The following is a 13,587-nucleotide window of genomic DNA, read 5'->3' as shown; positions in this document are numbered from 1 at the left end:
AATAATAATGCGATATTCAGAGAGCAACCCAACACATGCAGAAAAAATTAGCCAAAATCTTTATGGGCAGCCTTATAGATAAAAAATTAATTTTCCATTTGGGAAACAATATTTTGCCACATTTCATCTTTTTCTTCTGATTTCAAAGAAAAGTTGTATTCAGTGACACAAGAAATTACATGATGCTCAATCTTTCCTGTGTTGTGTATTCCACTTACTGTTTTTCCAAACAACATTCTGTAACTCACAGAATTACAGATCTTCTCATTACCACAAACAAATTTTTTACAAAGAATTTTTCCCCATGTCTAAGGGAAACCATCAAAAAATCTGTCCCATAAAGATTTTCTCTTAAAGAAGAGAGGAAAAGCTAGAATTAAAGAACTCATGTGCATGAAGTATATGAAGATCAGCTCCATATTTTACTATATTTTTTATTAAATAATTAAGAAAATGTCCCAAAGTAAGCTTTTAAAATGTAACAAAATACCATATTTTGGTATTTGGTCTAGCATATTCTTCAATAATTTTATAACCTTTTTTGTATCTGTCGCTTCTAATTTTAATATTTGATAGTCTTAGGTTACAGTTTAGGAAAAGCTTTAACATAGTTTTTCAATCATCAGACTTTTTGTTCAGCTCAGTAGCAGATTAACTGGTGTTTTGCTTTCTTACAATGCTTACTCTATTAATTTTATGTTCTTACAAATTCAATACAGGAATAAAAGCATCCCATTTTGACTAAAACAAAGGCCCCAGCTTTAGAGCAAACATCTCCCTATCCAAAGGAACAGGGACCAAAGAAAGAAATAGACTCTCACAATGTAATGGGACTCAAGGACACAGTCAAGCCCACAATTCAGCAGGACATGTAAGCATTTTATCTGTGATTTTATGAGCCATCCCAGTGACAAGAGGCTATACTGTATTTTGAGGTAATCTTGTGGTTAAGTACATGTTGAATCAAAAATGGGATGTATACTCGATTATCAGCATAAAATATTTATCACCTGTATTTTGCAAAGGCTGGCACAAAAGGGTCTTTGAATCTAAGCATCAGGTCACAGTGAACTCTTAATTCAGAAAGGGCCTGAGATACTGTAACAGGTTGCCCAGAGATGTGGTGGATGCTACATCCCTGGAAACATACAACGTCAGGTTGGACAGGTGCTCTGAGCAACCTGGTCTAGTTGAAGATGTCCCCAGTGATCCCAATGAAGATCATTGCAGGGAGGTTGGACTAGATGACCTTTAAAGGTCCCTTCCAGCCCAAACTATTCTGTGATTTTAGGAGTTCTATAGGTCTGGTCCCATAAAAAGACATTCTAGGAAAAGATAGAAGAGTGCAAAAGGTGATGAATCATCAGTGACCCAGATAAGCCACAAGTGGCAATGCTGCTCTTAAAGTCCTCTCTGTTTTCCTGGTCTCTCACCTCCCTGCCCCACCCAACATACACAGTCACTCAGCTCCCTAAATCAGACTGTAGCCAAATGCCATGAACTGTAATCTCTCTGTCGTGGTTAAAATTGGTATTTTGCATAATTCTTTATGTTTTTGTTTCCCCAGTTTGCCTTGGTGTATTTTCCTGGACTCCTTTTAATCAATTAAGTCCATTTTACATGTACTGATGCCAACTAAAATAACACATATGCAATGAAAGAACAGCCCTACGTCATGCCTGCACAGGTGAACTCACCCTGGCTGTGTGTCATCAGTCACACAATGGTATGTAAAAGTTCCAAACATCTGCACTCCCAGGATCCCATACAGCAGAAGAAAGAACAGAAGGAAAATTGAAACACTCCATATTTGCTCTCCAGAACGCCTGGCAAAAAGAAAAACAGGTCACTGAAAGCACAAGCAATGTGAAGCCTCCTCTGAAAATCTCTAGAATAGAAAATATGCTCATACAAAGAAAGCAGTATTTCATCCTGCAGAAAATTTGTCCTTAAAACTGTTCTCTCACTCTGTGCATGAATAGAAAAAGGGGCTGTGATTTTTTTCTAAACCCTTAAGTTAAGGTAATTAAACCAGTTGCAAACTGCAAAGGGTGGTCCAGAAATACCCAAATAAAATGCATAAAATCTGGCTTCTGTAAAACAGTATTTAATGACTTATACAGACAAGACACAGTGCTAAAATAACCTTGACACTGAATAAAGACCAAAAACCTCTTTCACATTACCATTACATGTTTTTTGCCATTACATGCTGTACCAAGCATACTTACATGTGTTTATTTGCATCTCTGTATACACACCAATACATGCGCACTTGTAACTGGAATGGTTAGGGCATGTGCTCATGTATTGTTATTTACAAATATTACCCTCCTAAGTGTATTCACCTTGATTATTAAATGGTCATATTAATGGAACAGAATTTATTGCCATTGGTTGAAAATTGCAGGCTACAGTTATTAGCAAAATACTTTGAAATTTATTTAAACATTTGAAAGTTCTGATCATTTTCTACAAAACTTGATGATTCTTTAAATACGGAAAACAGCAAGAATATTTTGGCCAGAACTAAAACTCAGGAGGAAAATGCCCATTAAGCCTGAAGGGTCATTGATTGACCACACAGTCAGTCTTCTTAGTCAAAACTGAAATAATCTCTGTTATTTTTCAGACAACAGCCTTACTTACTTCAAGATATTTGTTATCCTAGTTCTTGGCAGCTCAAAACGAAAATATATCCGGAATGCTCGAATCATAATGAGTGGTCGTGGAATCCGTAACATGCCCCAAGGTGACATTTGGTCAACTATTTCAGCTATTTCAAACACCTACAAGGAAAAGAATCAGTAGTTTCTCTTGATGACCCTGTCCTGCACTTGTGTTCACTTAAAAAACTTTTTAAATTAATAATACATATTTTTATGTTCATTTTCAATCTTCTCTTGCTTCATTTTACAGTTTATTTCAAACATATAAATACTTTAATCCACTTCTAATTGATCCTAATGAAATTCAAAAAACATACTCTGCCCATGTTCATAATGTTTGAGTCTCAACCAACTCAAGGGGAATGTGCAATGCTGTGTCAACTGCCTGTTTCTGTGCTGGTCCTACCCCACACCTTTCCCACAACACTGTTAAAAGTTATTAATATGTACTTCCAAATATGTAAATCAGTATTTGTTAACACTGCACAGCACTAAGGTTTTTACTATGATATAAAAGAATATGTACACAGATTGCATTATACGTCGCAACATGCTTACAAATTCTCTGTTCAATTCCAAGTGCATGACAAAACTGTATATCATCTTCTCCTAGACCCCACTTACAACACAAATTTCAGCCAAGGCACAGAACCGAGAACCATTTCCTCAACGCACAGTCAGGTTATGCACTCCATAAAGAGTATTTAGCTGAATGATTGGGTGAAAATGTCTTGTTTTAATCCTTGTCTCTCACTCTTGGAGAGTAACTGCTTGATTTAACACTCGCTCAAAGTACTAAGAAAATGGAGGGGGAACCCGGCAATGCATAAACTGGGTAATGTACAGTGCTCATCTGTAATGATCTACCTTCATTCTGCATGTGTACAAGGTGTACCAAAGTCTCCCCTGTGTAAAAGGCAGAAAATTACAATGTGTCTTAAATTTGTCAGAAATGTGTAAGTACCTAACAGCAATCACTGCAGAACTTTTACAATCCTTATGCTATTGCAGGCTCAATGTCAGAGTTTTCAACCTGTTCTTACCCAGAAAACTGGCTAAGGTTAAGGACTGATTGATTTGCACAACACAATTTGACCTATACCTTAACACTGTAATTTTCTGCAGTATGTCCAAGTTTCCTTCTTTATAAAAAATTATTAATCTGTTTCCAAATGTGGGGGCTTTTCCATTGTGTTTTAACTTGAATTTTGGAAAATGTTTTGTTAGGTGTAAATGACATTGCATGAAACCATTCCACTCACTACCATTACACCTACAATATGGCAAACACCTACCATTGGAATAATTCTTCCTTTACGTGCCTGAGCTAGTAACCATGGAATCCTATTAGACTCACTGGGAAGAAACGAGCAAAACTTTTATGTGGAGTAAGACAGAAATGACTCTCTGAAGATCCTTCTTTCTCCTTTTGACTGCACAGGGTTTAAGTTAACAAACGTCAGAATAAATAAGAAAAAATAATCAAGACAAATGCTACTACTAATGCAGATACGCTGCAATGTGCAATTTTAAGCCTGTTGAATTCCACATTTTTTAAAACAATTTGATCCATGTGCAACTCTACTTCCACAACTCACATTTATTTGGTTGTGCTATGTATTTTTCACAATTAAGGAATTATTAATTGAAAAGGAAGTGAAATGATTACCTGTAAAACCAGTGATACCCAAAGACAAAAGACCATGAATCCATCAAACACACACCAACGATCCTTTACATAAGAGCTGTCACCCTATAAGAAAGGAAAGCTAAGAGGTTAATTGTTGTTTTACTGTCAGAATTTACAAATATCATAAGCAAGAGCTCTTGGAATGAGAAGAAACACTTTTAAAAGGCCATTTTTGAAAGACTCCAAAAGCCTAGTATCTGGATTAGAATATGCTGGAAACATATGTACACATCTTCTGGGTGAATAAATACTAACTTCATTCTTATATGGTACTTCTAAGTTGTTGTCCAAAAGAACATAGAGACTTTGCTGTAAATCAAAAAGCACACAAAAAATGAACACTGGACTTACTTTTCCATTGTACTGCCTGCTACAAAATACTTAACACAGGAAGACAAGTGGAAAATGCTAGCAATCTAGTATTGTGCCATTCAATAATTTCAAGACTGTTGAACAGCTTCAATTAAATCAGTATCATTTTAAATTTATTCTTTCACAAGTTTTCAATCATTTTCCATGCTCTGGAGAAGCCCTGCTATTTCAAAACCACTTGATAGTAGCCACTGCAACAACATCTGAGCATGGCTTTGGTGACAGTCCAATCCAGACATCACCCCTAAAAGGCAGCATAGAGAATGTGCATCCAAGCTCAGATTCCTCTATACTACACTATTCTGAGTGTCTGTTCCAGTTTGCATGCTTCAATATCCTTACGTTTTACACCATTCCTGACAAGAGGCAACCCAGGCCCTCTATTGCAAGCCATAAAAACACTTCCTTGTTGGGCTCCTAATGCCTGACACTTCAAACAATGAACAGAAAAAAATCTACATTTATTAGACATATTACAGCTGAGTGTTAGATAGTTTTGTGTACCTCATGGAGCACAGAGGAAGTTGGGGAACAAATGCACACAGAGAGATGAAGCTTCTTGAAAGGGAGACTATACAAAATATGCCTAAGGAAAGCGGATATCCCATTCACATAGAAATGTGCAGACACAATGACAGTGCACCTCAGGGCACAAAATCATTCCTTTTCAAATTAAGTTTCTCACAACAGATTTAATGTAGCCTTCCCTGCCTTATATAGTCTTCGGCTCCTTTTCTGTTAAGTGATCTTTCAGGTACAAATGACAACGTTTGACATGCACTTTTCAAAGATGTAATTGGGGAAAAATTATTGTCATGCCTCAAGAATCTTGAAACCGTCATTGGACTTTGGCCTAATATCTGATTCCTGGTTTTATAAGCATTTTTCCTTATCTCAGTTATGGTTATTTCAATATTTGTTTTTAAGTGTCTCAGCACTGTGATTCATTTTTAAAGGCACAGACAAGATGTTTTGTTTTAATCTAATATTTTCAGTGAAGCATTTTCTTAAAAATTATTTACCATTCCTTGCAGTAGGTGACAGCATGATATACTGGATAAATAGAGACAAAATAACTTTTAAAAATTTAATTCTGTTGCAAAAATTCTTTAGGGTAGAAGTGAACTGTTAGGATTATCAGGAAAATTCAGTAAGTGATTTTCAAATCAGAAATAAAGGACAGAGAACTTCGGCCCTATTTTCAGGCCAGGATTTTCTACCACATAAGGATGTTAAAATTCTTGATTCCAGAATTAAGAGGAGGAGGACTGCAAATCAGGGAAGCAACAGAAGAGAAACTTTTGCATCATATTTTTAGTGTGTTCTTCCTGAAGAAAGTAGACTTAGTTCCTTAGGTAAACTTTGAGCTAATCAGTAACTCTATACTCAGGGTTGAGAGAACTCAGCTATTTAGTGATTATGTTCAGCACCTGTGAAGCAGAAACGTTATTTCTCTACAGAGATCAGCTATTCACACTCTAAATCTCTTACTCTGGAACAAATCTCCAATGAGATTTGTTATCAACATTCAACTTGAGTCCCTCAATTGTGGCTCTGAACAAAAATGCTGATTGGTCTTTCTCTCGCTGAAGAACTCCCTGAAAATTACTTTTCTTCTCTTAAGCACTCTTTGTCTAAACAAAAGGTCTTCCCTGAGTTGTGCTGTACAGATCTGAGCACGAACCTGTGCAGGAGTTTCTGTATTCACCCTCCTCTGAATAACCCACCAAGTTCTCACTGAAAGCCAAATCTTTTTTTAGAAACTGCTTTTTCTCTCCACAATAGGTGTGGTATGATTGAATCAGCTTTCCTGTTTTCTCCTTACAAAGGAAGATGTCATGACCCTTTCCAGTCTTCTCACCAGTTAGGCTGCTGCACCACCTCACTTCTCTCACTGTCACACCAGGCCTGCTTCCACCTCTACCCCTGCCATTAAGGGAGGCTTTCAGTGCATCACCCACAGAAACTCAGGGCACCTGGATTACATCTGAAGAAACTATCCTTTTAGGGGAGGTCCTGGCCCTTTCCACTCTGCATGTAGAGAGGCTTTGGCTAAAACCTATTAATGTTTGTCATTTGTCTGGCAGTGGATGTGGTGGGGAATCTTTAATGCTTATATACTGTGTGTTGATATTTTGGATTTTAGTTGCTGTTGGAAGCATTTTTAAGGCCAGACCACATTCTGCTTAATGCAAAAATCAGAATATATGTGCTACTTCCATGAAAAATCTAATTCTGGCTAAACGCAGGCTAGAACTTATATATTAATAGCAATGAACAGTGAGTTTCATTCACGTTAAAAAAAATTTTGGACTGAAATACCACACTCATGGTCAATGGCAGCTTGTTCTTAGACTGGGAAAGGAATATGAATAAATTACATTTAAATACCTCTCATGACATCTTACCTAAAGGAGGTGAAGTATCAGAATGTGTTAACCCCACACCCTTTTATCATCATGTCTGCTGAAATCTGAGAGTTATTGATGAAGTTTCATTTAGTATTTTTTTCTGAATGCACTATTCCAGAACATGAAGGATTAGTACTGTAGACAAGAAGCCTTGTGCAGAGACTAATCAAAACCTCTTAAAGTCATTGAATTTGCTGCCTTCCTACTGTCTACAGTGGATAGTGCATTCTTGGTGTGCACAGCAAGTCCTGAAAGCTTCTCCAGCAACATGATTTACAGCCTATCTAAACATTTAAAATCATCTATCTAGAATCATTTGCCACTCCTCCAAAACAAAGCACAACAAAATGGCAGAAGATACACTTTCTCAATTGTGCTGAGCACATTAAAGATAAAACTCCTGTTTCCAATATATGGTGCCCCGAACAATCATTACACAAGTTCATAGGGAAAAAAAAAAGACCTAATGCATTGAAAATGTGAGTCAGTACAACATACAGAGTGAACCACAGAGAGAACTAGGAACACCTGGGGCAGTCACTCCATGAGAGCCATTACAGTTTAACTTATACCAGAAGGGAAGGCTGGACAGATTGCAATTCTTTAATAAACACTTATTTCATTATCAACCTTGCTGAAAACAAAATACTCTATGAAATTAACATCCAAATTGCATAAAGCAATGTGATTGAAGATTGATTATATCTGCTAATTTTCTCAAGCAATTTCAGTATCTCAGTGGTAAGGTAGACAGCTTAGACAGATGACAGCATAGACATCCCCTAGGTCATTTCTGCCCTGCTTGCCCCTTAACACCTCAGGAACATCTTGGGATGAACAGCAAATCTCTGCAAATGAACAGCCTCCTCTGCCTCACTGCTCGCCTTCAGGAATTTCTGTTTCTCTTTCATCCCTGAATACAACCTGTTCTCTCAACCCTTCCCTCCTGCCTCTTTCCAGCTGTCTCTGTCTGAAAGCTAAATAAATGAAATAATATGGTACCTGCCCTGAATAATCAGATTTACCATCATCTGGCAAGGAGTCCTGTAGTGTTGGGTCTCTCATTAGAACCTTAGTCTCCCACTCTTCCTCACATTCTCTGACAAACGGGATAGCTGAAAGAACTCTGTGATGATCACTGGATCCTGCATGCACTGGTAGTGGTAAACAAAGCACATCAACAACTCTGGCACACCCTTCAGAGCATCCTGTGGGCTACTTTGTGTAGCACTACAAACAAGCAATAAGGTGTAGAGGATCCTAAACCCCTGGGGAAGGGAGCTTCACTGGTGTATTACACTGCTGCTTTCTTGATACACCACCTTAGCATTGTAGCTGGGGGCTAACATGCTCTGCAGAGATTTTATGGGTTACTGCACTGAAAGCCTGAATTTAATTTCCCTCTCCATCTGCTCATTTGCCATCTGTATTCAGTGCCCCAGGTACTGCCTTACTAGCTGATTCAGCTCCCCTGCATGACTTAAGGGTTCAGCAAATCTAAGAATGGCCAATCAGGAGGAGGATTAATAGGATTCCCCTACATGAAACACCACTCACTGTTTCCAGGAAGTGCACAGGAAAAAATCTCCACTGTGAGAACAGTTAAACATTCGATCACACTGCCCAGAGAAATGCAAGTATGTCTTTTGCTAGAAATATTTAAGACTCAGCTTCATAGGACCCTGACTAAACAACTTTGAGCCCTGATTTGAGCAAGAGGTTGGTCCAGACCATCTCTTCACATTCCTTCCCACCCAGACTGTTCCCTGGTTGAGGGCATCTAAGTCAATCTCCAAATGCCAGTTTCTTGGGGTTGACTCCAGTTCTACATCTAGTTCCACATGCATGGACATCTGCTCGTGCTTGGAAGTACTCTGCAGTCTCACAGAGGTGATGTAAGACAAACACTGCTGAGTTTTGTCCAGCATTATTCTGCCCTCCCCTAGCTCCAGTGTTGGTGGTGGACACAGCAGGCAGATTGGGATCCAAATGTTTCAAGGTGAAAGCTTTTACTTTGAAGGATCAAATATAGCCCGGAGGTTGAACAGGGAGATTTGATAGGCAAACAGTCTCATCTGACATGACAAAAATCAGATTTATGGTTGACATTCAAAGGTCTCATTCAACAGAAAAAAAGACACAATGATGAGAGTTTGAATATATAAGGAGGCAATTTCCAGAAAGAGAATTGTATTATTTGGTAATTAGCATTAGAAAAAGCTGAAGAATACATTTCATACTACAGAGACCAGGAAAAGTTTATTGAAACTAAAATCCTAGTATAGTTTTAAGAAAGCCATATTTATGTTAGTGGTGGAGAACACAATACTCTGAAATCCAATTTTACATTCAGCTTACTCCCTTAAAAATCCCACAGAAATTTCATCATTTTCATGAAAATACAGCTGCACAGAAATATTCTTATTCCCGTCAACACAGATTTGGATGTCATTAAGATTTGTTCATCTTCATGTCTTGTTTGATTCTCTCAAATTAAGAGAGAAGCCAACATGGGAATGACATAAAATAAAATAAAAAATTTTAATTATAGCAGAGTTCCTTGAAAATGCAAGTTTCAACACAGAAAGGTACATTGGGAAAAAATTTCTCTTTCTTGCTACCTGAAAACATAATGTGTTATCCAATATGTTGGTTTCACTGCTTTCCTAGTATGGGTGTCATTTTACTCTGATATGAAATAATACATTAAAAATATTGCTGAATAATAGCTACTTTCTTGAAGAAAAACAAGAAAGTAATCCTTGAAAGTGCTATTAGAGAGGAAAAAAATAATATTACCAAAAAGTAAAGTTTTGTTCATCTAACTGGCCTGTATATTGAAAGAGCAATTTCTAGCTACATTATGAAAGTCAGTACGTTGTATAGTTTTTCTCAGTAACTTTTAGGTTAAATTTTGATCACCGTGCTAAGTCACTAAGTATTATATGGACATATACTTCAATCCATGCCCCAGAATAATTTCTCACTAAAAACTTCCATGACCCCTTGGCCAGTTAGAAAAAATACCATTTTTATTTCAGAAATACTGCTTATGTACTTTCACCAAGTAATTTAAATGCCTTTGATTTTGTAATGCGTTAATGCAAAAATGGTGCAAAAAGCCCCACTGTGTAATATGAGTCATTACTTTCCTGTAATAAACACTCCAATAAAACCAGACACAAGTAACCATAGAAACAGGTGCGTATATTCCAGTGCCATGGTCCCTAACCTTCCCTGGCCCACAGGCAGTAACACCCAACTAGCAGTGCGCTGCAGGCAACTTCAAATTTCTTTTCCTCATGATAATCAGTTTTAATTTCTTTAATTTCCTGTGACTGGAAACAGCATTGGAGCATTTCACTAGCAACACAATCCCAGTAGGCTGTTGTAGGGAACAGGTGTTCTTATGGTGGACATAGACACTTCGCAAAATGGCAACAAACACAGAAAAAAGGTGAGATAGAAGAATCAACTTTTTTGGACTGTCTTATTCAAATAATAGATATAAATAATCTTTACTATGAAATAATATTTAAAACTAACAACCACAGCTGCGACACCAAAATATTCTAGTATTTTTCAAGTTACATTTTAGAACAATTTGAAATAACATATTCTTTGCCAACACAGAATAGCATAGGATCTGCACTACACATCTAGGTTTCCAACACTATTACATAGTACAAAATTCAATTTTTAATATATATGTGTATATATATTATTTATGCATAAATGTATTTTAATACATATCTATATTTGTAAAACAATTTGTCATAAGGGTAAGTAATTTTCACTTTATAATCCCAAGAAATAGGATAAAAGAGAAACACAAACCTTGTGACAAATAGTCCTTTTTATGTTTTCTCTGTGAGCATTTTACTACCACAGGTAAGTAGTTTTCTCTGTCAATGTTTTTCCCTTCCCCCGTTTAGTCAAAGCATCCCAGAATTTTCTTATTCTTGCCACTGATTCCACTGGTTATGTCCCTGCCCTCAAGGTCAAGGTTCTCACTCTTGCTTGTGACTTGCACATCCCAAGACTGAGCTTTCAGCAGAGACATCATAAGCACATCAGAGCACGCTATTGCCGGATGACAGGAGCCACATATTCTCTTTTACTACCTGACCTTTGAAAAGAACAAAGTTTCCTGATCCTTAGCTCATTTATAAACTATGGGTATACAGCATTTCTAAAGTCATGGAGTGAAATTAATTTCAAAATTTCAATCTTCTATTTTCAGTCTGCAATGCAACAGAAACACCCTTGACAAAGTTATCAAAAGCTGGTGAGCCAGTTGACAGTGTTTCACCATAATCCTGTTAATATTTCCATCACTCATGAGAAAGATCAAACTACTTTTGTAATTTCTCCATTCTTATTTGACAAAGAGAGGGAATGTTTAATATTAAAACTACTGAAAAGAAGGCAAACCAGATACTTGTAATAAAGTGCAGTAAACATCAGTTCTGTAATTGATAACTCAAGACAAACTTCTGATTTAGGATGATTATGGAAGAAATTCATTTAAGCATAAATGAGTTAATGCCATAAGTGTCAAAAAAGAACTTAGCATCCCATTGTTTGTACACTTCCTATAGTCCCTACCTGTCCAGTGACAATATATATATAATGAGTTAGAGAAATGGTTGACTGTGAGATACCTACAGGTGAGGTGACAGCCTATGTACTTTAAACTTCCCTTTCAACCAATGGGAAAAAAAGACCAGATAAATTATCTTTTGAGAGTTTACTTTAGACACAAACAACTAATTGCAGATCATTGCAGTCCCTCAAATTAGTGCTGATGAATACTTTTTTTTCCTATTTTAAGTCCAAAAATCTATTTTTCGCAAGCTCCATCCTCAATTTGCTCCTCTTGGGCAGACAGACAGCAACTACACCAACCAAAGCACCTATCAGAAAAATGATGAGGAAATGATGAGGAAAACGTTTTCTGCACAGGACAAATGCTGCCTGGAAACACCTGAAATGCTGGAAGCCACTGACTTCAGTTAAGTAATCTGCTGTCTATAGTACTAGACAGAAGCAAAGGAAACTGCTCCCATCTACTTGTGACTGTGTTGGTGGAAGACGAAGCTTCATTTTAGCTCCTGCCTGAATTCACCAAGAATGCTGAAAGCTAATGGTGCAACGATTCAGTTCTGCCCCTTGCAGGAGCACTGAAGTCAGTGAAGAGCACACAGTGCCACTGAAATAAGACTGACAAATCCACTCACAACTGCTTCAGTTAGTACAGAAGTTTTGCTGTGAGTGTAATTGATTTAACAATGGTGGAAATGTTAAGGACCATTACATATGACTTTTTGCAATCTCCTTTGTTGGCTGACATGTGTCACAACTGCACAGTGAACAAAAAAGATATTTCTATTTAATTTAGTGCAGTGCTTGTGCTATATTAAAAAGCATTCTCATTTTAAGCATTAAGTGTCAACTAGGCTTTTTTAACTGACAGAAGGAACACCCACTTTAAAAAAAATATAACTCTCTTAACAGAGGAGTAGGATAAGCCATGCCTCTTTTTCACAACATCATTTCAGTGCAGGTTCTCTAACACCATCATGATTGTGATTCGAAGCCATAATGAGGATGGAGTCTAATGAAGAAAATTTCATATACCCTCACAATATCTATGGAATGAAACAATATCTATTCATCTTTCATTTCCTAAAGGCTGAATTATCATCTTAGTTAACTGCTACTTGGTTCCTTTTTGCTATAGTGGATGTGAATTCTTTCATATCATAGACACAGCTTTCTGAGAGTATCTCAGTTTTTTGCCACATTTTCCTCTTTGATTATTTTATTATATAAAATGCCACCAGTGCAACTGTGTCTAATACAAGCAATTTACCTGGAATATTTCTCTATCTCCCCATACGAAAGCTGAAAGTAAATACTTCTAATAAAGGTAAAAGATACCTTTAAAGTAAGGTATCCTTACCTTAGCCATACCCGTGTGAGATGACCTTCAGAAGATGCATTATTAGATAGCAGAAGGTAATTTTTTCATCCCACCGATTAAAAGAAATAAATTCCTTTTGTCACAGGTTAGGATGCCCTCTTTCTTTGAGAAGTCCAATGCTCATCTAATATCACATCTGTTTTAGGCTTGAGAGTTATCCTTGATTTCTCCAGTTCCACTCCATCTCCTTTTCCAAGGGGGAGATAATTTTGGAAACTTTCCTTGAATCAATGAACAGACTTGTGTCAACACATACAGTCATGTTCCTTACTGACATATGAGTGGGCACATTGGTGTGAGCTTTGATTCTGAGAGACCATAAGACTTGTCAGTTAAGTTCCAGGTTAACTCATGAATTATTTTGACAGACTCAAGGAGCAGTCACTTCATGGTGCTCTTAGAAGCCTGCCAATCAATCAGTAAGATGTGCAGTAGACATAAACTGCATGTAATTTGGAG

General features: G+C 37.1%; 1 protein-coding gene across 2 annotated transcripts in view; it reads right to left on the bottom strand.

The window, feature by feature from the left end:
- Positions 1-13,587, bottom strand: part of NALCN (sodium leak channel, non-selective) — a 222,673-nt gene that overhangs the window by 189,894 nt on the left and 19,192 nt on the right. For both annotated transcript variants that reach the window (XM_085056984.1, XM_085056992.1), the window contains exons 4-6: positions 4,339-4,422; positions 2,650-2,789; positions 1,698-1,826 (exon numbers count right to left, since the gene is read on the bottom strand). In XM_085056984.1, coding sequence (XP_084913110.1) covers positions 1,698-1,826; positions 2,650-2,789; positions 4,339-4,422 — 353 coding nt within the window. The remainder of the gene's footprint in view (positions 1-1,697; positions 1,827-2,649; positions 2,790-4,338; positions 4,423-13,587) is intronic.

This window comes from Lichenostomus cassidix, chromosome 1 (genome assembly GCF_008360975.1).
Source record: "Lichenostomus cassidix isolate B80296 chromosome 1, HeHo_3.0, whole genome shotgun sequence".
Classification (NCBI taxonomy): Eukaryota; Metazoa; Chordata; class Aves; order Passeriformes; family Meliphagidae; genus Lichenostomus; species Lichenostomus cassidix.
Note: the sequence above shows the minus strand (reverse complement) of the source record. Positions and strands in the feature narration are given on the sequence as shown.